The sequence below is a fragment of the Diceros bicornis genome, chromosome 20 (genome assembly GCF_020826845.1).
Source record: "Diceros bicornis minor isolate mBicDic1 chromosome 20, mDicBic1.mat.cur, whole genome shotgun sequence".
Lineage (NCBI taxonomy): Eukaryota > Metazoa > Chordata > Mammalia > Perissodactyla > Rhinocerotidae > Diceros > Diceros bicornis.
In genome coordinates this window covers 61,396,085-61,418,413 of record NC_080759.1, presented here as the reverse complement: position 1 = coordinate 61,418,413, position 22,329 = coordinate 61,396,085, and the positions used below count along the sequence as shown (strand labels likewise).

General features: G+C 57.6%; 1 protein-coding gene across 2 annotated transcripts; it reads right to left on the bottom strand.

Annotated features, from left to right (window-relative positions):
• Window positions 1–1,146: 1,146 nt before the first annotated feature.
• CLPTM1L (CLPTM1 like) lies at window positions 1,147–18,126 on the bottom strand. Of its 2 annotated transcripts, none has more exons than XM_058564386.1 (17): window positions 17,819–18,126; window positions 17,280–17,380; window positions 16,173–16,362; window positions 14,647–14,795; window positions 13,344–13,422; window positions 10,687–10,804; window positions 10,241–10,335; window positions 9,253–9,337; window positions 8,063–8,166; window positions 6,894–6,959; window positions 5,677–5,727; window positions 4,728–4,810; window positions 3,996–4,030; window positions 3,210–3,265; window positions 3,085–3,129; window positions 2,286–2,401; window positions 1,147–1,709 (listed from the first exon to the last, which is right to left on the bottom strand). In XM_058564386.1, exons 1-17 carry the CDS (start codon window positions 17,978–17,980, stop codon window positions 1,625–1,627), a joined length of 1,620 nt encoding a protein of 539 aa, XP_058420369.1. In that variant the 5' UTR covers window positions 17,981–18,126; the 3' UTR covers window positions 1,147–1,624. The 2 variants fall into 2 exon arrangements, with proteins under 2 accessions (XP_058420369.1, XP_058420370.1); XM_058564387.1 differs by having other exon boundaries at window positions 14,647–14,792; window positions 17,819–18,125.
• Window positions 18,127–22,329: the final 4,203 nt, after the last annotated feature.

Genomic DNA, 22,329 nt, shown 5'->3' with positions numbered 1-22,329 from the left:
GACCCGGGCCCAGGCGCTCAGAACCCCTGTGGCACGTCCCTCAGAGGCTGCAGGACGGAGAATGATGATGACACCGTCCGGAAGTGGCACCAGCGTCACACAAGCGGGTGGTGTGCTCCTCGAGAAGCTTGGGAACGTTCCTGTCCCTTGACAGACCTTTGTCGGTGCCGCGTCCAGACGTGCTGGAGGAACTCTCAGAGAAGCGGGGCTGCATTTTATAAAGCAAGCCTCCACTCCCTCAAAGAAAAAAACTATTTGAAATCTGTGGGCGTGGAGGGAGAGGCACTGGTGATTTGATCTCCACAAACCGCCTTCTATGCAGCTGGCACAGGGCTGGACACGAGCACAGCAGGATCCCAGGTAACGAACAGCACAACTGTGTCATGTGACAAAGAGCAACTTGAAGCCAGAGTGCTTTTCTCTCACTGAGTGAGCCTCACAGCACCTCAGCGGAAACCTGCTGATCCCTGACGGGCACCGTGTGGCTGCGTGACTGGCCTGTGAGCGAGGACGGGGAGGGGGGACACACATGTCCCCCTGGGAGCCGGCCACCCAGATGCCAGGCTTGGTGACCTGACGCACCTGGTTCCATGTTCTACCCCGGGGGGCCCGCCGATGAGCTTCTGGAGGGGCCAAAGAGCAGAGAAATGACTGCACCGATGGGAAAGGCTAACTTCCAGCCAGGCTCCACGTGCCGCCTGGGCCGAGACACTGACGGCTGAGCCACTGATGGTGGAGCCAGAGACTCGGGTGGCTGGGGCGTGTGCTCACACCCACCCAGACGCACACTGAAGACAGATTCTCAAAGACCCAAATTCACTGCACATGCGATTAACCCTCCACCATATCTTGCCCTTCTCTGCCCCATCTGTGAGGACGCTTTCCTGTTCTCTTTCTCTGCGTTAACGTAGTGCGTTTCTCTAATAAAAACACGATCAACCTGACTGGTCATAACGGTATAATAATTCAGCCTTCAAAACCAGACATAAATACTTAAGAACATTCATGATTCAAAGGCTTGGGAGAGCTTCTTTAAATTTGCTCCTTTTAACAAATGCATAAGTAAACCCTCATCGCGTGTTCATTTCTGGGAACAGGGTAAACTGAAGGATCTGAAACACTCTTCATGTCATCTGAGGCCAAGAAAAATGTTCCAGCCAGAGAAATTTATTTTAAAATAGAAACATACATACATTAAGCTTTAAAATAGTCAAATTTAAACAAAAAGGATAAAAGCCATTTGATCCCAGAGTCTACGGGGAATGGGTGTAAAGAGGCATTTGAATCACGTACGGAGCACTTACAGACACCCTGAAATGCAGATCTGCACCTCCCTGCCTCGGTGTCTGCGGGTAGGGACACTGGGTGAGGCCCCTGCACCGAGCACCCAGCAGCCCAGTGACCGAGACTGATGTCTGCACGTCGGGGGCACGTCGTGAGTGCTGCCAGCTCCTCTCAACACAACGTAAGGGGGCTCAGGAGACGTAAGGGAAACGTTCAGATTTTGGCAATGCAGAAGATGTAATGTCCAGGGAATTCCACCAGAAGCGTCCAAAAACACTCAGTAGCCGACAGTCCAAGCTTTGCTGTGTGGCGGCAGCTGAAAGCGGCCCCAGCGGGGGGCTCAGTCTGTGTGGGGTTTCCGCTGGGGCTTCTCCTCGTAGGACTCCCCGAATTCGTTCACTCTGCTCTTATCCACAGGATAAAGCCTGCAACGACACCAAGACGCTCCTGGAGCTCCACCTTTCCTGAAGGGAGAACAGCTGTGCTCTCGATTTTCAATAACTAAGAATCGAATCATCTGAAGCTTACTGTGGGAGAGGAATTTCGGGGGTTCACCTTGTGCCCTCCTGCTGAGGTTTTATTTTTAATGGACAGGCCAGAGCTCTGCACTCAGGACTGAGCTCTGCGATCAGAGGCCTAGGACAGCTGTGCCAAAGCAGTGGGGTCTGGACACCCCCCAGGGGAGGCCCGCCCCAGGGGGCCCCATCCTCCTGATGCAGAGTGCAGCACAGGGGCCTGAGGCAGTGTCCTTTCCGCTCTGCCCGACATCGAGGAGGACGAATGCTCGCGTCCTCCAAGGAGAGCTGTGCTTGCAGGCTACTCACACCCTTCAGGCAGAAGCAAGCCCTCCTACAGCCGGAGGCAGGGGGAGCCACCTCTTCCACACCCCACCACTGGCAACCGGAACGCTCGTTTACACAGGAGAGGACCACCACCTGCAAATCGCCCCCTCCCCACAGGATGACCAGGCGCCCGGGCGATCCCACCCCTGGCGCACTCACCACCGCTGGTAGAGGTAAACAAGGAACACTACGTCGTCCCGGAAACACGCCAGCCGGTGGGAGGTGGGCATGGTGATGATGAAGGCGAAGACGTCGTCTATGAAGGTGTTGAATGCCTGCCGTGCGGTGTAGACGGGGAAGGTGAGAGGACGCCCGCCACGCTTCCCGGCCCAAGCCCCACCCCACCCTGTGTCAGTCATCCTCAGGGCAGGCGACGCTGGCAATAGAAAAAAGGCAAAAACGAGGGCACGAAGGGCCCTGGATGGCCTGGGGCTCGGCCTCTCCCCAGGCTCCACATGGCAGGAAACCCAGAGAACCGTCCTGAAGACACGGGCTCGGAGCATACGGGCCCTTCTCAGGACGGGCTGTTTAACTTCAGAAAACCGAAGCACACGTTTTAACTCAGGTTCCCCTCGCAAACCGCATAGCACTAATTCAAGGCTGAGTCACGTGGACTCAACAAGCACTGGAAGGCCTCGTGTCCCAACTCCACCACGTGGGACTGGCCTCGATGTGCCAAGACAACCCTCAGGGCAGCCCAACCCGTGGGACCTCCGGGTGGACACGGATCCACCGCCCCAGGCGCCCAGCCACTGGGTCAAGGGGCATCTGATTTTTGATGCGCATTGCCAAGAAGTAATGTGATTTTTAACCCAAGGAAATGTCTCCTGTGGCTACGACGTCCGAGAAGCACAGTCTTGCAGCATCAGCACGGCTCCCGTTTTAAAGGAGACTCCCCCCCTGCATCCACAGAAGCTCGGCCAGGCAGCACGCAGCGCTCACGCGGCCGAGCACTGACCTTGTAGGTGAAGGCCTTCCAGGGCAGGTGCGCCACTGACTTCATCTGGAGACAAGCAGACACGGTGCCGTCAGTGGTGGGTGGCACGGACGTGGGCGAGCGTCGGGACAGGGACGTGGCCTTACCTTGTAGTTCACGAAGAGCTGGGGCAGCATGAAGAGGAAGCCAAACGCGTACACCCCTGAGGAAGAGACACGGGCGTGGAGAGGAGCCAGGACACACGCCCTCTCCCCTGTGCACCCGGGGCACGAGGACTAACACCCAGACAGGCCCCGAGGCCAGTCTTTACAGGCCGTGGCTTTCTGGCTGGCAAAGACTGACTCCATGGAGCAAATCCTCTGTATGAATCACTGTGACTCTCACCCAAAGCGGCAAGCGAGCGCTGGGGCAGTGAACACGGGGCTCCTGCCCCACACAGCCCTGCCCTGGCAGCTGCGGCTTTTTAGGAATCACACCCACTGACCACGCAGCCAGGAGCCTGTCATGTCTGCTCCCCGTAGACAGGCCCTGGCCCTTAACTGCCCACAGAGAGCCAGCACTGTAGCCAGGGCCAGCCTAGAAGCGGCCACGCCCACCTAAGGCAGGAGGGGCGCTCCTCCGAGGAGCGGACCCCGGCCCATGCAGCGCACCACATACTGGGGTCTGGTGCTTTGGTCTGCTCCGAGGAATCCTGTGTCACGGCAGTGTTGTTACTGCTCGTGTTTAGGAAAAACAGGCTGCTCGGAGCTCCCCGTCTCGGGCAGCCCATGAGGGGTGCTCGAAGGCACACCAGGTGTCCTGGGCCCAGCAAGCGGTGGGCAGGGCAGAGGGCCTCACGGGTGACCTCAAATCCCACTGGGTTACGAGCAGCAGCAATAAAAGGTTATAGCTGCTGTAAATGCTGTTGCTGTGTCGGAAAACCCGGGGCTCACCGTTGACGAAGCTGTTGATCAACCAGGAATACCAGCTGAAACGCAAGAGAGAACCGTCACCGGGGGAAGCCTGACTCCTGTTCGTGGGTGTTGGTGTCACATTGACGGAAACGACTCTTCTGTGGAAACCCTCAGTGCCCACATGAGGTGTGGGGTCTGCAAACTGCAGCCTGGGGCCCTGGCTGGATTCCAGAGGCCGAGCCTGGCGCCCGGATGCTATGGCACCCGGCCAGCGCAGACCTGCACGGACAAGTTCTGAGGAACTCAGGCTACTTCACGCTGACAGATTTCTTCCTTCAGAACTTCCATTGAGATGCAAGAACGAAAGAGGCCCGTGCACAGCTCTCAGAGCCACGTCCTCACCCGTCTTCCCCCAGCCCCTCTGCGGCACCCGGACAGAGCAGCTGTGCTTCGTTCCGAACCTCGTCTCAAACACCAGTGCGGGGCTGGGGACGTCTCTCTATGTGCCCACCGCTCAGAAGAAAGGGACAAGGGGATACCGTGTGATGAGCCTCAGGCTGTCTTCAACTCCGAGCTCTGCTCCCACGAGCACTCTCGACCCCACGAGGATGGGTTGGGCCCTACTACTCTCTACGCTAGAGGAGACAGAGGCCCAGAGCCGGCTTGGCCCCAAGTGCCGCAGCAGCAGGCCGGGCACGGTTTGCGGGCTGTCAGTAACCAAACGGGCCTTCCCGCTGACAGGCAGCAGGTGTGGAGTCTGGGCACACCCACCTCTTGTACTTGATGTTCAGCAGCGAATAGATGGCGCCCCCGATACACAGAGGGTAGAGCAGGTATGAGAGGTACTTCATGGCCTGTGGGACAGACCACCCCGGTTAGCATCCCAGCATCCGACCCTGTAGGGTACTGCAGGGAGCTAACTCACAAGGGTGGAGACAGACAGACGGGCAAAAAGCCTATGATGTTTAGGGCTGTGAACTAGTCTGTGTGGTGCAGGAAAGGAGAGCACACGCCAGCACACATTCGTCCAGACCACGGAACACGCAAGAGCCAGAGCGGGGCCTGACGTGAACCATGGGCGTCAACAGTAACATGTCAACACTGGCTCACGAAAGACAAACCAACCTACGACACAGCAAGGAATGGACGTATCGGGAGAAACCTGAGGACGCTCTCCTAGAACTGCGTGTCAGGACTGCCTTCCAGGAATGCAGTTACGTCACGCTGTCTATTCTGACTTGAACTTGACTGTGATCCCAACAAAGACTGGAAGGCAAACTGACGCCCACTCAACCACAACTAAAACCATCCCTGTCCAGGACATGTGATGAATCACCCTGGAAACCGCAGCTCCCACAGGATGGCCTCGGGACACGGGGCCCTCCTGGGGGTCACCACGGTTTTGGTGACAGAGCGAGCTCGCAGCAACCACAGTGAACCACAGGAGAAGGATCTCCTTATGAAAAAGAAAGATGTCCCCTGACCACGTGGGACGACACGGACATGGGGTTACCTGCAAGGACAGGGAACAGAGGGAAGCCCTTCCAGCCCTCCTTCCCAAGTCGGAAATCCAAGGAGACGTGGTCACCCGGCAGCTCAGCTCAAGGAGGTGCCACCAGCACGGCCTCTCCGCCATGAGCGGTCCAGGAGGGGCACCGTCTCCCAGGATGCCGGGCTGCGTTCCCTGCCTGCGCACACCCCCGTCGCCCCTGCTGCTCACCTGGGTGTCATACTCCTCAGTCTTCCTCTCAGATTCACTGTAAGAGCCGAACTGTTACAAAAGCAACACAACCACGTTAATTAACTGACCTAAGGCAGGTGTCCGAGCACGGCTCAGCTGTGGCTGAAGGAGCGACAGGCCATATGCTGACCCACAGGAACCCCCCGCCCAGCCGCGCTCTGGCGACCCCAGGGTGAGTTTTTCTGAACCCTCCGTCAAGGCCTGTAGTCAGCATGACGGCACAGCTCTCTCCATCCTTCAGAGCCAGAGGGGCCCAGAGAGGACCTGATGGGCAGTGATTCTCCCTTCCTGGCCTGGACCTCGCGGGCCACACCGTGTGCTAGGTGTGGGGGACGCCACCCCGGTAATATGTGTTTCACTCTCCAGGGCTGCTTCCTTGTCCCAGTTCTGCTATTTTTTGCAGTGAAACCACTTCTTTTGTACAGATACACTTTTCGCACAGCTCTTAAGCCAGGAAAGGTGGACTCGCTGGGGTAACTAAGGAGACAACACACTGCACCCCATCTGTTGAGTTTTCTGTCCTCCATCTGCTTAGACCTGGAAAGCCGAGCGTCATGAATGTCAAGGTTCTCAACTACAGTCCATCGAAGGAAGAAGAGTCAGCTTCACGGCCAGAAACCTCCAACTGGCGCCCATCCCAGCCCTGACCCGCCGGGAACTCGCCCACATCCAGTACCTGGGGACAAGTGCCTCTCCAGAGCAGCAGCTGCTTGGGAATCTGGTGTGAACTGCAACCCGGCAGCATCACGCCCCTGAGGGAGCGCGTGGAGGCACAGCCGTGACACCCAGCCCGCCAGACCCTCGTCCTGTGTCCGTTACGGGAGTGGGAAGTGACCGCCAGGCCCATGATCAAGAAATCCCCATGTGAACCCAGAATTAGCCATCATCACAAAGCCAACACAGGACAGGCCACGGGGACTGCAGGGCTGCCACGGCGGGGACCAGCTCTGCCCGCCGCCCTCCGAGACGCCTGTGCGTTCCCACCTACTCAGGTGGCCAGCCATGGGATCAAGTGACAGTCACCCCCTCCCAGGGTTCCGCACCTGACTGGGGGTAACTAAAAGAGACACCGGCAGACATCTGGTGTGATGAGCGGCGGGCCGTCAAGAGAGGAAGGAAGTCCATGCGGACAGGAGGGAGGGAGATGACAGTCCGCAGAGAGGAGGGGGCTGAGTCCTTACAGCACAGACGCTCACCTGGAACTGGGGCCTTAGGCCTCTCCAAACAACAGTCATCTTCAACGCCTTTTTCACTTTCCACAGCTGAGAGAAAAGAACCAGAAACTGACATTTACGATCCCGAGGCCGTGACCAAAGCAGGGCCGGAACTCACGACTGGACAGTGACCCACCACAGGGCCTGTAGGCTCAGGCCGCGTCTCCACCCCTGGCCCCAGGCTGACTGCTCCGCCTCCCCTGCCGTTCTCACAGTTCACCGCAGGCGCCCGGGGAGCTGGCTCGTGGCCTCCACACCAACCCAGTGAGCTTGTCGGCCACGTGGATGCTACAACCTCCCCTTGGCACCCACAAAACCGGCACTCGGCCTGGCCGTCCTCCTCTGGGCCCCGGCCCCTTCCCAGCTCACCTGCAGCTGGCTGGCTCACCCACCCCACCACCTCCAAAATCACCCCGTAGGCCCCAAGCTTCCGCCTCAAGTCCTGCCATTTCTGGGTCTCTCCGGGACCCACCCCCACTTGCCGCCTCACTGATGAAGGACTAGGACAACTGTCTTTGAGATCAGTTTCTACACTGTGGGTTGAGGCTACAAGAGGGTCCCCTGCCAGCGCTCCCCCTCGACGGGCAGTGCAAGTGCAGTCCCAGACGGGACAGTCACATGAGCGGCATCCGCAGGCAAGGAGGTAGGAATATGGCCACAGCTGAGGCTCATGGTCAGGGCGGCAGCACAGAGCCCGAGGAGGGCTGGGACTTGCAGAGCAGGGACACCCTGGCCTGCCACCCCCTCCACTGCTCTTGCATCCCAACCCTACCCCTGTCCTCAAGGCTTGGCCCCAAGCCCGCCTGCCCCACGGGCCGGTCCCAGGGCACCAAGCTTCTTGAGGCCACGTCGCATACTTCTGCTGCGTACAGAGTCCAGCACAGCACAGGCTGCGCTGGAGTTTATCCAACGTGTTAAAATATGCTCCACGGATGGATGTGAGGAGCTGATGCTTTCTCCACAACAAGAAACGCAGAGCCATCAGAGGCCACCTTCCAGGCTCTGGCTTTGTTCAAAACCCACAGCCGCTGCACCCTTTCCCTGCCTGCACATCACTCCTTAGGCAGGGAGGCAGGGTCTGACTGCACTGGGCGCTCGGGCCCAGGGACTGGACAACTCACACCACCGCCCAGAGGGACAATTCAACTCACCTCGATGGCGGCTCCGATGCCCGCTGGGACCAGCACCAGCAGGCTCGTCTGCTCGTCCAGCAGGAACAGGAAGATGACCACCGTGCTGAAGCAGCGCCAGAGCACTGGGGATGGGAGCGGGGTGGGCCGTGATGAGAGGGGCTGGCCGCCTCCACTCCTCACACACATGCCCACACGTGTGCAGCCCCCCAAGAACACGCACTCAGCTCTCCACATGCACGCACACAGAGCTTCAAGTGTTTCTCCCCCTGAATCCATTAAAAAATAGACCATGCGGGGCTATGGAAAACGTTTTAAAAGGACCATGAAAGGCTACAGGACGGAACAGAAGGAAATCTCAGCTCTGTAAACATGAGTGTATCTGCAAACAGACAAACGCACAGAAAACACACCGAGAAATGGGCTCCTGACTGGGATCATGAAGACTTGCTCCCCTGTACTCTGACTCCATGCTCTCCTGTTTTTACACCAGTTCTGTGATAACGCGTCTATCTTTTAGAAGCTGTGCTTTTTCCTTTAAGCTGTACTTTAGAAGACACTGCATGGAGTGAGTGTCCTGCCTATGTGGGAGCTCGCCAGGGGTGCGGGCCCCAGAGGGGAGGACGCCTGCTGCCTTCCCTGGGCACAGACTCGGGGACCCACAAACCCTGCTCAGGGCCATAGCCGTCTGCTGCCCCGTAAGACCCTGAAAAGGCGAGGGGAGGGGGCAGGAGAACCCAGCAGGGGGCCCCATCCTCTCCCAGGAAAGCAGAGGGCAGGACAGTGGAACTTGAGACACGGATGACATCGGGGGCCACCCAAGCAGCCAGACCACCCACGTGGGTGTGTCATTTCCACGGGAGGAAAAGAACTGCCTCTTGTTGGAGACACTCGCTTGGCAGCCAAACCTGACCCCTGACCGACAGAGACGGGCACTGAGAAGCCGCATCCACGTCATCGCCGAGGCGGCCTGGCTGTGGGACCTCCATGGCCCTGTGCTCCACCACATTCACCGCAGCCTTGGAGACAGCACCCTCCCCGGTTGTCACAAACGTGGTCAAGGCCTCTCCTGAGCAAGGGCAGGGGATGAGGCCTGCAACTAGCCTTTCTCGCAGACGTGCGTCGACGTCAGCTCTCACAGTGAACTGCAGCCTGCCTTACCAACAGCGGCGTACGCTACAGGAGTGGGGCAGAAGTCGGAGCACGTCTACCTGCTTTGGTGGACATTCCAATCATGCTCTTCTTTTTCTTCCAGAAGCTGATGTCGTTTTTAAACGCCAGGAAATCAAAAAGCAGCTGAAAAAGCAGCAGCAAGGACAGCCGTCAGCATCGCAGCTGTCCCGTCACTTATGTGCTCCGTGAGACGCAGGTGTGCACCGGGCCCAGACCGCAAGGACACACCAAGACGGCCCCCAAGTGTCCTGAAATCCCCTGGCCACGCGTCTCATCTACCACCGTGGGCTTCACAGGGGCCGCGTCTACTGCGAGCATCTCTGACTCCACTCGTGTGTGCGGGGCCCACAGGGACCTCTGAAAGCTTCCCCCCATCCCTGTGCCGCCAGTGAGCGCACAGTGTGCCCGCTGCCTCAGAAGTGCACGGGCTCGTCCTGACACGCTGACCTGTTGATGACACCTGCTGTTTCCTAGCACGGTTTTGGAAAGCTTTAGCTTGACTGGCAGCCAGTCCCCAGGCTCTGCGCGACAGCTGCAGCACTGCTCCTTCGGCCCACATCATCCCATCTGGACCCCGAGTGCAGCACAGCTGCCCCGTGGGGACGGCTTTCTCCTGCCAGCCTTGAGACTCCATACTCAGAGAGGGATTCCACACACAGGGCTGGATTTTTTAACATTAAAATCGCCATTCTACAATTTATACAATGAAGTACTTATTTTGCAAAGTCATTCATTAATCTCTCTGATTCTGGATCTCTTTTCAAAATGGCCTCCACAACCAGCAGAAAAGCCCCAAGACCTTACGGTGGCCAGCGCCCCGAGGTCCAGATGCCGTAGGCCCCCTCTTCTGAGCTGGGTGAGAGGCCCCAGGATGACGGCCTGCCAATTCTCAGGTCTGCTGGCCACCACGGGGCCGTCAAGGTGGGCAGTGCCACCCGAGTCCCCCAGGTGAGGACGGCTGGTGCCCGAGGAGCTGCCCACACCCACCATGACCGATCACCGACGAGAATGCAGTGACCCACTCACATGAAATGCTGCAACAAAGAAGGTCAACGCTAAGAAATACAAGTTGGTATCAACGAAAATCCCTTTCACTTCATCGGCATCTTTCTCTGAAAATCCTGAAAAGGCACAAAAACACACAATGTGAAATGGGCGGGTGGACCTGACTTGAAGTCGGAGTGGCTGCTGGAGGCAGGACTTGGTCTCGTCAGCAGCGAAGGGCGGCAACCCAAATGGTGTTGTTTCAAATACCACAATCCGAACGAACCAAATATTCAGGTAATCAACAAGGACGTTTTCAAGCTCAGAAAACGGAAACAAGACACTGGTGACCCTTGACTGGAATGATGAGCAGGAGCCCGCACTGGGAGGCGGAGAGGCTCCTGGAGTCTGCATAAAGCTATCTGGACTCAGAGCTCCAGGATGGCTCCGTCCAGCAGGCTCCGGGCCAGCCTGTAGGGCAGCCTCACCGAACTGCTGCAGGGAAAACACGGCATCCTGCATGTGGATCCAGAAGCGCAGCCGCCCTAGCGAGATCTTGTCGTAGGACACGGTGAGAGGCAGCTCGGTGGTGGAGCGGTTTATGACCTGCGGGGGAGGACGGCACCGTGAGAGCCCAGCCGCAGCCCTCTGCCCAGGGACTCCTGCCCCCGAGCCACGAGCCCTGGGCCACACTGCACTGGAGGGGAGCACAGCTCTTTCTGCAAGCTTCACGCCAACCACGCCCGTGCGCAGCAGAGGCGGAGCTTCAGAGCCGGGGCCCACGTGGCCACCGTCTGCTCTAGACGCCCGTACCAGGTGTCGGGCCGCAGGGTCAGACCCGGGGCTGAGTTTCCCAACATCCCTCCTCCTCCTCCTGCCCCTCTCTCGGGGCTCTGGTGTCCACGACGCTGTCCTCTCAGAACCGGGTCCCCCTCCACGAAGTGCTCACAGCATTTCCTGAGGGCACACTCACCCTCCTACACGTCTCTCGTGACCACAGCCCCGTGAGCTGGCCCTCCCTCTACCTCCTTCCTCAGCAGGAGCGGCTCCACCAGCGTGTGAGAGGTACCTGCTCGCGCAGCTGAGCCGAGCACAGGCCTGAGGGAGCCTCAGCACCCCACCCGAAAGGGCTGGAACGTGTGGGAGGCACATGCAGCCCAGCCACACACACGGTCGAGTGCTCCGGGAGAGGGTGAAGTACGGAGCGCGGGCAGGCGTCACCCTCATCTGGGGGACAGCAGAAAGCTTCAGGGAGAGGCCGAACTTGAGCCGGGCTCATGAGGACGCACAGAATGGGGGGGAGGGCCGCCTCAGGAAGGACGGCGTGGTCACGGCGTCCTGCGCACACGCGGCCCTCAGTACTGTGGGCCATGGTGGCCAGGTCCCAAGACGCCCTGCGGGGAGGCCCCCGGCAGCACACGGGGCAGTGACCCCCTCACTCCCAAGGGTCACGGGCACAGGAGTGCCACATTCCACAACATCGAGTGAGGGCTGTGCCTTCAGACCCACTGGACCTAACTCACTCACCACGACCCTTCAGTGAACGTGGCTGACGTTGTAAGCCCGGCAACCAGAACGTGCCCAGATCAACTAACAACAGGCCCAGGCATCGGGTCACCCCATGCAGGGCACCGGCCTCAGGGCAGGTGGGCGGCAGACCAGGCCCATCCCACGGCAGGGCCGCTGTCTAGGCCCCGGCAAGTGGGCAGTGCCCCATCACCCCAGCAGGCTTGGTGGTTGTCCACAGACAGCTCCGAGCGAGACAAACCGTTAGGGACACAGAGGGGATCTGGGAAAAGCTAGCTGCCTGTACGCGAGATTCTGTGTCTGTGGACAATGGCACCCTTGACCGTCAGGCCTTTCACTAAACCACGGAACACGGGGTCACTAAACCCACGTGACAGGGAACAGGCAGGTGCTCTGAAAACGCCGCCCCGGAACCTCCAGCGGCCCCACCACACCCTCCTCACCACTTCCTAAGGCCCTGCGAGAAGCCAGCACTGGGGCTTTACCCACAGCAACCACAGCGGCATCAAGGGCTACAAAGCACCGTCTGTGCGGCTCAGCAGAACCGGGCATGGCCGGAGGTTTGCACGCAACACCATGCACCCTCCAGAAAACACCAAGAAGGGACTGTAACTGCCCGCCCTGGCCTGCAGGCCACGCAGGTGCCGTCGGCACCCAGAAAGCGCAGGGCCCAGTGTCTCAGGGACCCCGTGGGGCCCCAGTGAACCGCGGTGCAGTGACGGTCAATCCTGGGTGTCTCGGCTGGCAGGAGGCAGGAGGGCGGGGCCGGGGGCCCGGCCAGCCACCTGTGCTCTCCAGGCCTCTGCTTTCTCGTCTGTAACATGGGCAAAGCGCCCACTTCAGAAACGCTGGAAACGTTAAGGGGGAGAAGACATGGCTTGGCTCCTGGTGAATGCTCACAAATGAGCGGCAGCACAGGGCAGTTAATCCAGCTCTGCTCAGGTCACCCGTGACCCGAAAAAGCCCCCGTGAAACAAGGACAGCAGTGACACCTCCACAGGACCAGCTCCGGGACTTTCAATGTCTGTCCCGTGCTCGGCACAGTGCCTGGCACATGGCAAGTGATGTGGGACGTCAACCATCATGACCACTGTTGGCCGAAGGCTGGCAGATCTCATTCACCCTCCAACCCACCCTGAGAGAGGGGGCACCATCGTTGCCCCAGAGGACAGGGCGCCAGAGCTCCTGTCCACCCGCGTGCCTCAGCCGGGCCCTTGGACCGCCCTGGGCAGCCATGGGCTCCAAGGCGGTGGCGACACTACACAGGGCCAGCCCTGGAGGAAGCAGCTTGCTCAAGACACTTTCTGAATCAGTCTGTGCCTTCGAGTCAGAAACCTCAGGTTCAATGGAGCAGCATTCACAAGCAGTTTCGAACAACACGAGGCCCTTCCACGGGCTCCTCACACCCACCATCCATTTAGCAAAAGATCTTTCCAGAGCCTTTCACAGCGAGGGTGTGAGGCCTTGGGGAGGGAGCGGCTCGTAGGGACCCCACCGCCAGCCAGCAGCAAGCCCAGAGCACGCCCACGCCAAGTGAGAAACACGCGCACCAGTGACCACAGCAGGGCCGGCGCAGCCACACGCGAGGTCTCGGGAGTCCAGAAGGAGCGACACTCACCATGAGGTCCTTCACCCGATTGCTGAGCTGGTCGATGAACAGGATGGGCAGGTAGTGCACGGTCTTCCCCAGCTGGATCCTGAGGGTCAAAGCACAGCTGTCAACGTCCACGTGAACTCTGTTGCCTTCAGAGGACTGAATGCAGCACAGAGACACGGCATTTATCCCAGAGAAATCCCACCAATGCCTTCAGTAGCTTTTGGTCACAATAGTCCCAGCAGCTGCCTTCCCGATGCAAGCAGATGGGTCTTCCCTGAGAGTCACAGCCACGGGTGGGAAACCCCCAGGGGCCACCAGGAGGAGATGGGGAAATAAACGGGGACCCGGCCACACGTGGAACCCATCCAGGCTGCAGAAAGAGACGGGCCCGTCCGTGCACTGATGTGGCGTAGTCAGTGATGCAGTGAGAACAGAAATAAAAACGCATCTACCTTTGACACCTGGGAGGGGCCAGGGATCGGAGAACGGCAGTGAGGCGCTTTTCACCCAATGACCTCTCTGTATCTTTTACACTTTAAACTATGTGACTGTATTACATATTCAAAAACAAGATTAAAATTTTAAAAAGGCAAAAACGCTCATGATAATACCCCAGGAACCACTGAAAAGTGAAGAAGGAAAACAATTCTCATCACAGCCACTTCTAGGTGCCACCTGATGATCTAGTCGGAGATCTTAACAGGGGAGAATCTTCAAGTAGGGAGATGCAGCATAATCTACTTTGAAGTAATTTCAATAGTTATGCTTAACTAATGACGGCAAGGGAGAGTAACGTAACTATTTAAAAATTGATTTTCAAGAAAACGTAAAATGAACAAACCATGAGGTTCCTAACAGAGGTAATCAGTACGCAGACGGGACAAAAACCTCCCGGGGTGCAGAGGGACACGGTCTCATCAGTGCCTTCCACCTTCTCTCCAGTGGACACCCCTGCCAAGAGCAGAGGGCAAGAGGACTCCGTCCCCTTTCTTTCTTTCCCCTTCCCAAGCTCTGCTGCAACCTTGGTGAGCAAGACCTCCAGGAGAGGAGGGTGAGGCTGGGCGTGCTCCAGGCAGCCTTCTCGCCCTCTGGGCTCTCATCACAGGGACGGCTCAAGGATGCTAGTGTGGCCTACCCGTTTTTGGATTCTGGTCAGCCACCATCCCAGGGGGCTTCCTTCACCTCCAACACCCCCGGGTCACCCCCTCTGCTGTCAGCTCAGGGAGTAAACGAGCGATGCTCGGGGCCGGGCAGGTACCCGTGTCCTGCAGCGCCACCCCCACAGTGCTGGTCCTCAGCTCACCCTCAGCCCAGCGGCACTTACATCTTCATGTACCGATGCACGTCAGCGGGCAGGGAGGACCCATCGAAGATGAAGTCGTCCACCATCACGTTCAGTGTTAGTCTTGGTCTCCAGTGAGAAACGGGCTCGTCCAGGGCACTTGTCGGCTTCTTCTCCGCTTCGATCTGCTGCTAAATGAGAGAAGTGACTTGGCAGGAGAAGAGGAACCTGGGGTGGGATGCCGTGCCTGAGAGGGTCCGAGGCAGCAGGGCGGTCGGCACCTTCACCTGGGAACAGCCCAAGTGCCGAGACAGCACAGCTGGGAAGCAGAGCCTGCAGGGCATGTGGGGCCCACGGCTGCCAGTTCCTCCAGACCCTGCACCCTCACTTGCTTCTCTCAACAGAAGCCAGAGATTGCAATATGTGGTCCTGGATCTCAGTGACTCCTGCTTTGGGTCCTCAGCCTAAGCAGGCCCACTTCTCAGATCTGAGAAGGGCGAGGCCCTGGGACATTTGCAGGAGGCCTAGCCAATCAGGAGCTAACAGCCCCGTGGTGTGTAAGGAGACTGCTTCTACACCACGTACGTCAAGTTGTCTGGAAGGAAACGTGTCAACAACTGGGCATCAATCCTAAACACAACTAAATTCAGAAAGCAACTGACTGCTGGGAAAATCTTTATTTCAGATCTAATTGATAAATTCTATGAACCAGTGCCATCATTTATCTGTAAAGACACAGTGTAGCTATAATAATTTATAATAAAAATGGTTTCCCGAGTCACAGCAACAGCTAACCTTTACTTGGCATCTCTATGTTCCAGGGACTCCTCCACACCCTTTACACTCCCCGCCTCCCTGATGCCCTAGGAAGGCCTTCGAGGCAGTGCCATGCTGTCCCCAGAGAAGGGAGAAGAGGGGTCTTCCCAAGGACACAACACACATGGCAGTGTCAGACTTCCAGGAAAGCAGCTGCCTCCTCTCTGTCAGTCACCCCACCTTCCATTCAACACAGACCCTAGGGGCAGAACCCGTCTGTTCCATCCATAGCTTCATGAGTGACCACTCAGGTGATTTCCAGAGTTTCTTTGTACCACAGTTTTATACGATGTACAAGTGTAATCTGTATACGTGCCTATTTCATAATCTTGAAATAAACTCTTAGACTAAACACTCAAGAGTTGTCCCATCTGTCCTACACACAGTGCAGCGAGTCTCCCAACTCTATGTGACAACGCAGCTGAGCTCTGCAGCAGGGGCCGTCCCGCACCCCACAGGGGTGCACACGCTCTAGGCGTTGAGAAGGACCATAGCCTGAGTAGGAATCTGGGTAAAGAACGTCAATGGGTTACTTTAATTGCACATCACTAATCTGATGTAACGTTTCTCTGCAAACCCACAGGCAATTATTCAGCTGAAACATAGATATGTATGCCAATAACTACAAATCACTTTATCTTCCAGCAGTCACTCCACCCTAGACGCAGGCTGCATGTGCAGGGACACGCACGTGTGAATTCCAAGGGGAGAGCGCAGGCATCCTTCGGCTGCTAACCTGACGAGACGCTCACCTGTGTAGCCGACTCCCCCGTGAGCAGATTGACCTCTTCCGGCTTGGGGACCATGTAGGTGGTCAGAGGGCTCACCAGGTGCACCTGCTTCCCGTCGTGCCATGGCAGCACGCCCGCATGATGGAGGAAGATGTAGGCATACAGCGTGCCGTTGTTCCTGGTTTTCTTTGGTACAGAGACATTAACTGTCCTAAAGCAGAACAGATGACAACTTCAACCACTTCGTGTTGTATGCAGATACACGCACCTGAGACCACTCGACATCTTTATACACTATGCTGTTTCAAACTAATTTTAGCTTTAGAAGCACTAAAAGTGAAACCCACCTGCCTCGACTTTCCTGAAGCCCTGAGTGCAGATGTTTACAGAACTTGTCCTGAAAGCATGGCAGCTACCCTGAAAGCTGAAAGCCTGAGTTTCCTGTCTCCACTTCACAGCGCTCAGAGAGGCCAGTCACTCACCGAGGTCACAGGCTGAAGAGGCCCGGCAGGCAGTGGCTGCCCCAAGTGTGCGGGCTTCCCTTGCCCACAGCACTGCCTCCCGAAGCTCTCCGAGGGGGCGGGCTGGATAGAGGATGCTTAGTCCAGCCCAGTGCCACACATTCCATGACTGTCATCTGACACCTCCCAGACAGTGCAGAGGGAAAAGGCAGACTCTTGATAAACAAATCGTTTCTTAAATTATACTTGCTGAGATCTTAAAACTAAAACCACACGTTGCATATAACTTTAAAGCTACTTCCATTAGGGAGAAACACTTGTTTGCCATGGGAACCATGGCAACCATAAGCTGTCTGTTCCCCACTACGGTGTCTCCACCCCTAGACCCGCTCGTCTGGAAACTCCCCACGGCCGTGTAGCCCATGGCAACCAGAGGCTGGTGTCAGCTACTTCCTAAGTGACAACGCCATCTCTACCTTCAAGAACAACAAATGTTTCACTGTGTATGCATCACACACGTCCACATTTAAAATGCTCCACCATCCAAGACAGCAGGGCACGCCGCCTGCTTCATAATAAGAACCTTACTACAGACAGAACGCTAACTTCCAAACCATCTCAAGATTAACGTCTACCCCATCACTGGCACTTTGTCCCACAAGGATACCTTTCAAATTTGGACTCCACGTCAAAGTCCTCCACGTTCAAGACCAGATCCACGTTGTTCTCCCCACCGAGGTTAGACCGGGTGGTAGTGTACACACTTAGCTGAAAAGGACGTCAAGAAAGTTAGCTCCCCAGGCCCCTGGCAGAGAACACAGGTCAGACAGCTATACTGAGGGAGGACCATCTGACCAGCCGCCCGGCAGAGGCTTCCTTTCACTCCAGAGGGACAGAACTCTGACCGGTGGAAGGACGGCCGCCTGCCGTGTCCGCTGCACGGACACAATGTGCTAACGTGTGCATCCACCGGATCGGCAGGGCGGGGGACACGGACCCCGGATGCCCGGGCCCCAGCCCGGGCCGTCTGGGGCCACCGTGCAGGCCGGGTCTTTAGGGTACGACCCCCAGGTCAGGGACCAGGCCAGCAGCCTCCAGCCGGCCCCGGGTGGGCTCAGGAGAGAAGGGCCCTGAGGTCAGCACTCAGGTGCCAGGGCCCTCAGCCCCGCCGGCCCGGGGTCCTCGAGCCCCCACCCCCGCGCTCACCTGCAGCTTGGGCCTCCGCGCCAGGTAGGGCAGGATGCAGTTGCCGTGGCCGGCGCACGGGCGGGTGTAGACGATGCCGTACATGACCCAGCAGGTGTGCACCACGTACACCACGAACACGCCTACCACCAGGCTGGTGAAGGAACTGCGGCCGCTCCACATGGCGCCCGCCCCCCGCCCCCGCCTCGCCTCGCCGCCGCGGGCCCCGCCGTCCCCAGCCGCCGCTCCGGCCGCGCAGCTCACGCGAGAGCCGCCACGCGCCGCCGCCGCGAGGGAACGAACGCGCCGCGCGCCCCGGGCCGCCAGCCGCCCCGCATGCTCCCGCCGCCGCCGAGCTGTCGCCGCGGGATTCGCCGGCCCGCCGCGGCTTCCGGGTCCGCTGCCCTGCCGGAAGTGCGAGCGCCGCGCGGCCCCCTGGGAAGCGTAGTCCCGTGGTCGCCGCGCACACACGTTCGCGACGGGAGCGCGGCGGCGGAGTGACGTCACCCGCCAGCGCCGGGCTCCCGGCATGCCCCGCGGGGTCCTGGCGCTCCGACTTAGGCGGGTATGGGAGGGCCGAGTGGGCGGGGGGCGTCCAGAGCGGCCCCCTGGAGCAGCAGGTTCCCCGGGCGCCCCCCGAGGGCGCGCCGTGCCCAAGCCCCCGCAGCCCGCGCACCGACGAGGAGGTGGACGCCAGCCTTCGCGGAGCCTGCCGGGGGACGCCGGGCTCCGCGCTGTCGGGGCCCTTCAGGTCTGGGGGGCGTCACATACAAGTCAGAGAGGGGACATGGTCCGTAGGGTCACAGAAGCGAGGCCCTGGTGTCGTGTTGCGGCGGCAGTTTCACGGTCAAGTCCTGAGAAAGGAGGCATCCCCGGGATGCAGGGGCGAGGCCCGGCGCTGGACGGGCCGGGCAGTGCGGCCGCGGGGCTCGCGTGCACCGCTGCCCCGGCGCTGCCCGCGGCGGGGAGGGGCGCCGTGTCCCGCGTCGCCTGCGCAGCTGGGCCCTGCGTCTGCGGGGGCCAGACACCCGCCCCGGCTGCGGGAGCCCCAGCGGGCGGGCCCGGGAAGGCTGCGGATCCCGCAGCTCCGGGCGCGGCTTCACACCCCTCTCCTCGCTCGCAGACCGAGTTCTGATCCACTTTGAATTCCGTCCCAGGTGCAGATATTGCCCAGCAGGGACAGGAGCCATCGCGCAAAGCCCGGTGTCCGGCTGTTGGTGCATCTGGGAACTAGAAGAAGGCTTTGCAGGGCTTTCTGGAAGGTCAGATACAAACCCCCGTGATAGGCAGGGACTTGGGACCAGCCGGACCTCCAGACTACAGGTCACTCCCAAGTGTCTGCCATCGGACCTGTCCGATGCTTGGCCCTCCTGGCCGGGACACGGCTCCCACAGGATTTTGTTTCCCACCCAAGAAAATTATTCCGCCGTTGGAAAGTTACCTGTAACAGCTCTCGTGTGTGTGAGCAGCCCTCCTGGTGCCGGCGAGGTGATATTTGGAGAACTTACTGTTGAATGTGGGCGTCTGGTTAGGGGCCCTCGAGTGCTAACCGTCTTCCTCCGGAGTGGGATGCAGTTCATTCTCAGAGTCCCTCAGACGTTTGTGCTGGCTGAGATCAGAACACACGGATGCACGTATCCATACGAAGACTGCACAGAGCCCGGCGCTCCGTTTCCTAATGGGGAGGGGGCACCATCCAGGGCCTCGGGGAGCCCGCATGCTTTCTCCTGTGGCCCACCCCCTGCCCGCCCTCTCCCCAAGGGCCTTTCCCTACTTCACTTGTGGTAAGCCCCAAGCCGAAGGGACTCGGTATGATCCGAATTTTTTACTTTATTTTTTGACTCCAAGAACTACTCACCAGCACCTCTGAGGTTGAATAACTGTTGGCTGCTCTGGATGCGCCGTGGGACTGGGTTCCCAGGAGCAGGGGCTGCTGTCAGAGGGGAAGAAAGAACCTCAGTTCTCTCAGAGCAGCATGCTTGCAAAAGACAAGGGGAATGATGATGATTCTCCCAGTCATTATTTTATATCTGCTTGAAAGGATATCCTAGTTGTTAGCGCTAGCCTTTTTTTCCCTTTTAAATCAAGGTTACTGCTGTATAATTTACACAAAGATTCCAAGTGTGCTTTTCTGTGAGTTTGGACAAATGTCTTCACCCATGAACCCCTGTTACCAGATGGAGAACATTTCTGTCACTTCAAAAGACTCCTTCTTGCCCCTTTGTAGTCAATGCCCACCCCCTGCTCTAATTCCATTAGAATTTTTTTAAAAGTCACTGGTACTCAGCAATCTGTTGATGATCTGCTGTAGTGTAGTTTCCTCTGTCCTGCTTGAGGCTTATTGAACTTATTCAACTTATGAATTTCATCAAACTTGAAAATGTTGCAGCCACGATTTCTGCAACTATTTTTGTCTGTCTCTTCTTTTTGGGACTCCAGCTGTCTGTATCTGAGGCAGCTTGATGCTGTTTCAGTGTCAGTGAGGCTCTGTTTATGTTTTCAACCTGCCCTTCCCTGTGCTTGGGTTTGAATTCTTTCTAATGGCTTTTGTTCAAGTTCGCTGATCTTTTTCTGCAGTTTCCAACCTGCTGTTCAACTCATCCTGTGAATTTGTCATGTCATATGCTATATTTTTTCTCTAGAAGTTCCGTTGAGTTTTTTATTCTTTTTTTCTATATCCTGGAGAAATGCCATACAGTAAATAGAGATATTCCATGTATTTTTTTTACAGCTGCACATTTCTCCATTTGTGGATGTAAAACAGTTTCCTCAGCCATCTCCCTATTGATAGGTATTTGGGTTGTTTCCAGCCTTTAGCTATTAAAACCAAGGCTTTGATGAACAACCTTGAACACACATTCTCATATTTTTTTGACAGTGTGTCTTTGAGATAGACTCCTAGACGTGGCATTGTTGATTCAAATGATAAACGCACATGTGCATTTACCAGATATTGCCAAATTCCTTCCTTAGGTGGTGTCCAGCTTGTATTCCCACCAGTAAAGTATGCAAATGCCTGTCCCCTATGGCTCTGCCATCAGAGTGCAGAGCCAGACCTTTGGAGCTGTGCCAATCTGGTAGGTGAGATATTGTAGCTCACTGTGGTTTTCATTTACATTTCTCTGATTATGAAAAATAACTGGCCTCATGTGGAGCAGGAGCTGTGGTTATTCTGTGTACCATTCTGTGCTGCACGTGGGGTATTATATGAGCGCAAGGAATAAACACCACCATTCATCTCAGCGCAGTGGAGACAAGGTCTGCAGGATTCATTCAGTAAAAGTAAAATCCTAGTAAGTGACTCTATGGGTTTGGGAAACTGTGAAAAGTGCAGTTTAGGCGCCACCAAGGTACAAATGTGGGAAACAGCGAGAGCAGTTGGCAGAGGCAGCTGGGGGTGAGCGCCCCACCTCCGTGCACCTTCCCTCTGCTATCAAGTCGGCCTCGTGTTTCTAATGTCACAGAAGAGTGAAGGAGGCCCTGACTGGTCGGTCCTGGACACTGGACTCTGTTTTCAGATGAGATGCATAACCTTTCCTGGTGTTGTCTTTCGTGAAGTCAGGATAAGATGCCTATTCGTGGAGGGGACGGGAAGAGTACGTGATCAGAAACCCACAGCCCAGTGCTGAGCACAAGGGAACAGCCATGTCGTGTTAGCCATCACTTGTCATTTCTAGGACGGTGGGTGGGCTGGAGGCAGACAATAAGGAAGGGCCTGGCATTGCACTGTGCGAGTTTCCCATGGCTGCCGTAACCAAGTCCCACAGCTGGGGTGGCTTGAACATCAGGAGTTCGTCGCCCTGTAGTCATGAGGCTGGAAGTCCAAGATCAAGGTGTGTGCAGGGCTGGTTCCTCCTGAGGCCTCTCTCCTAGGTGTGTAGACACCATCGTCTCCCTGTGTCCTCACATGGTCGTCCCTCTGCGTGTCTGTGTCCTGATCTCTTCTTATAAGGACAGCAGTCAGCTTGGATTAGGTCCCACCCTAACGACCTCATTTAGCATTAATTACCTCTTTAAAGACCCCATTTCCAAATGCAGTCACATTTTGAGGTGCTGGGGGTTAGGACACCAACGTATCAGTTGGGAGGGAAACAGTTCCTCCCATAACAGCCCCCCCAACTCCATTGCAAATCCTCCCCAAAGTGTCACGAGATCCCTGTTGCTCTGGGGACTGGAGGAGAGGGAGGAGGAGCATGGGGTCATGGAGAGGAGGGAGGTGCAGACAGAGCCAGGATGTAGGGCAGCACTCCAGCTCCAGAATTCGGGGCTCCTCTGTTTATCTGACTGCGGGCCCCACGCTGTCCCAGGAGATGTTCCCCACCTGGAGGGACGGGTGCCAGCGTGTGCTGTCCCGTCTGAACCAGGGGGCTGGTCTGGGGGTGGGGGCACTGGGAGAGGTCTGGTCGTCATGAGGGTCTCGGGAAGTGGACCCTCACGGCTGGTGCAGTTTTGGCCTCTGCAGGCGTTGAGGGCGGGGCCTTCGATTTCGCTGACCTCAGCGAGGTGCTGGCGCCCCAGCAGGGCCTTTCCCT

Excerpts from the sequence above, each read along its gene's own strand:
- CLPTM1L (XM_058564386.1), bottom strand. The coding sequence starts at position 17,980 with ATGTGGAGCGGCCGCAGTTCCTTCACCAGCCTGGTGGTAGGCGTGTTC. Across the intron at positions 2,402-3,084 it reads GGAAGGCCTTCACCTACAAG|GCATTCAACACCTTCATAGA; the intron begins GTCAGTGCTCGG and ends ACCGCACGGCAG. Across the intron at positions 1,710-2,285 it reads GTTTACCTCTACCAGCGGTG|GCTTTATCCTGTGGATAAGA; the intron begins GTGAGTGCGCCA and ends GTGTCGTTGCAG.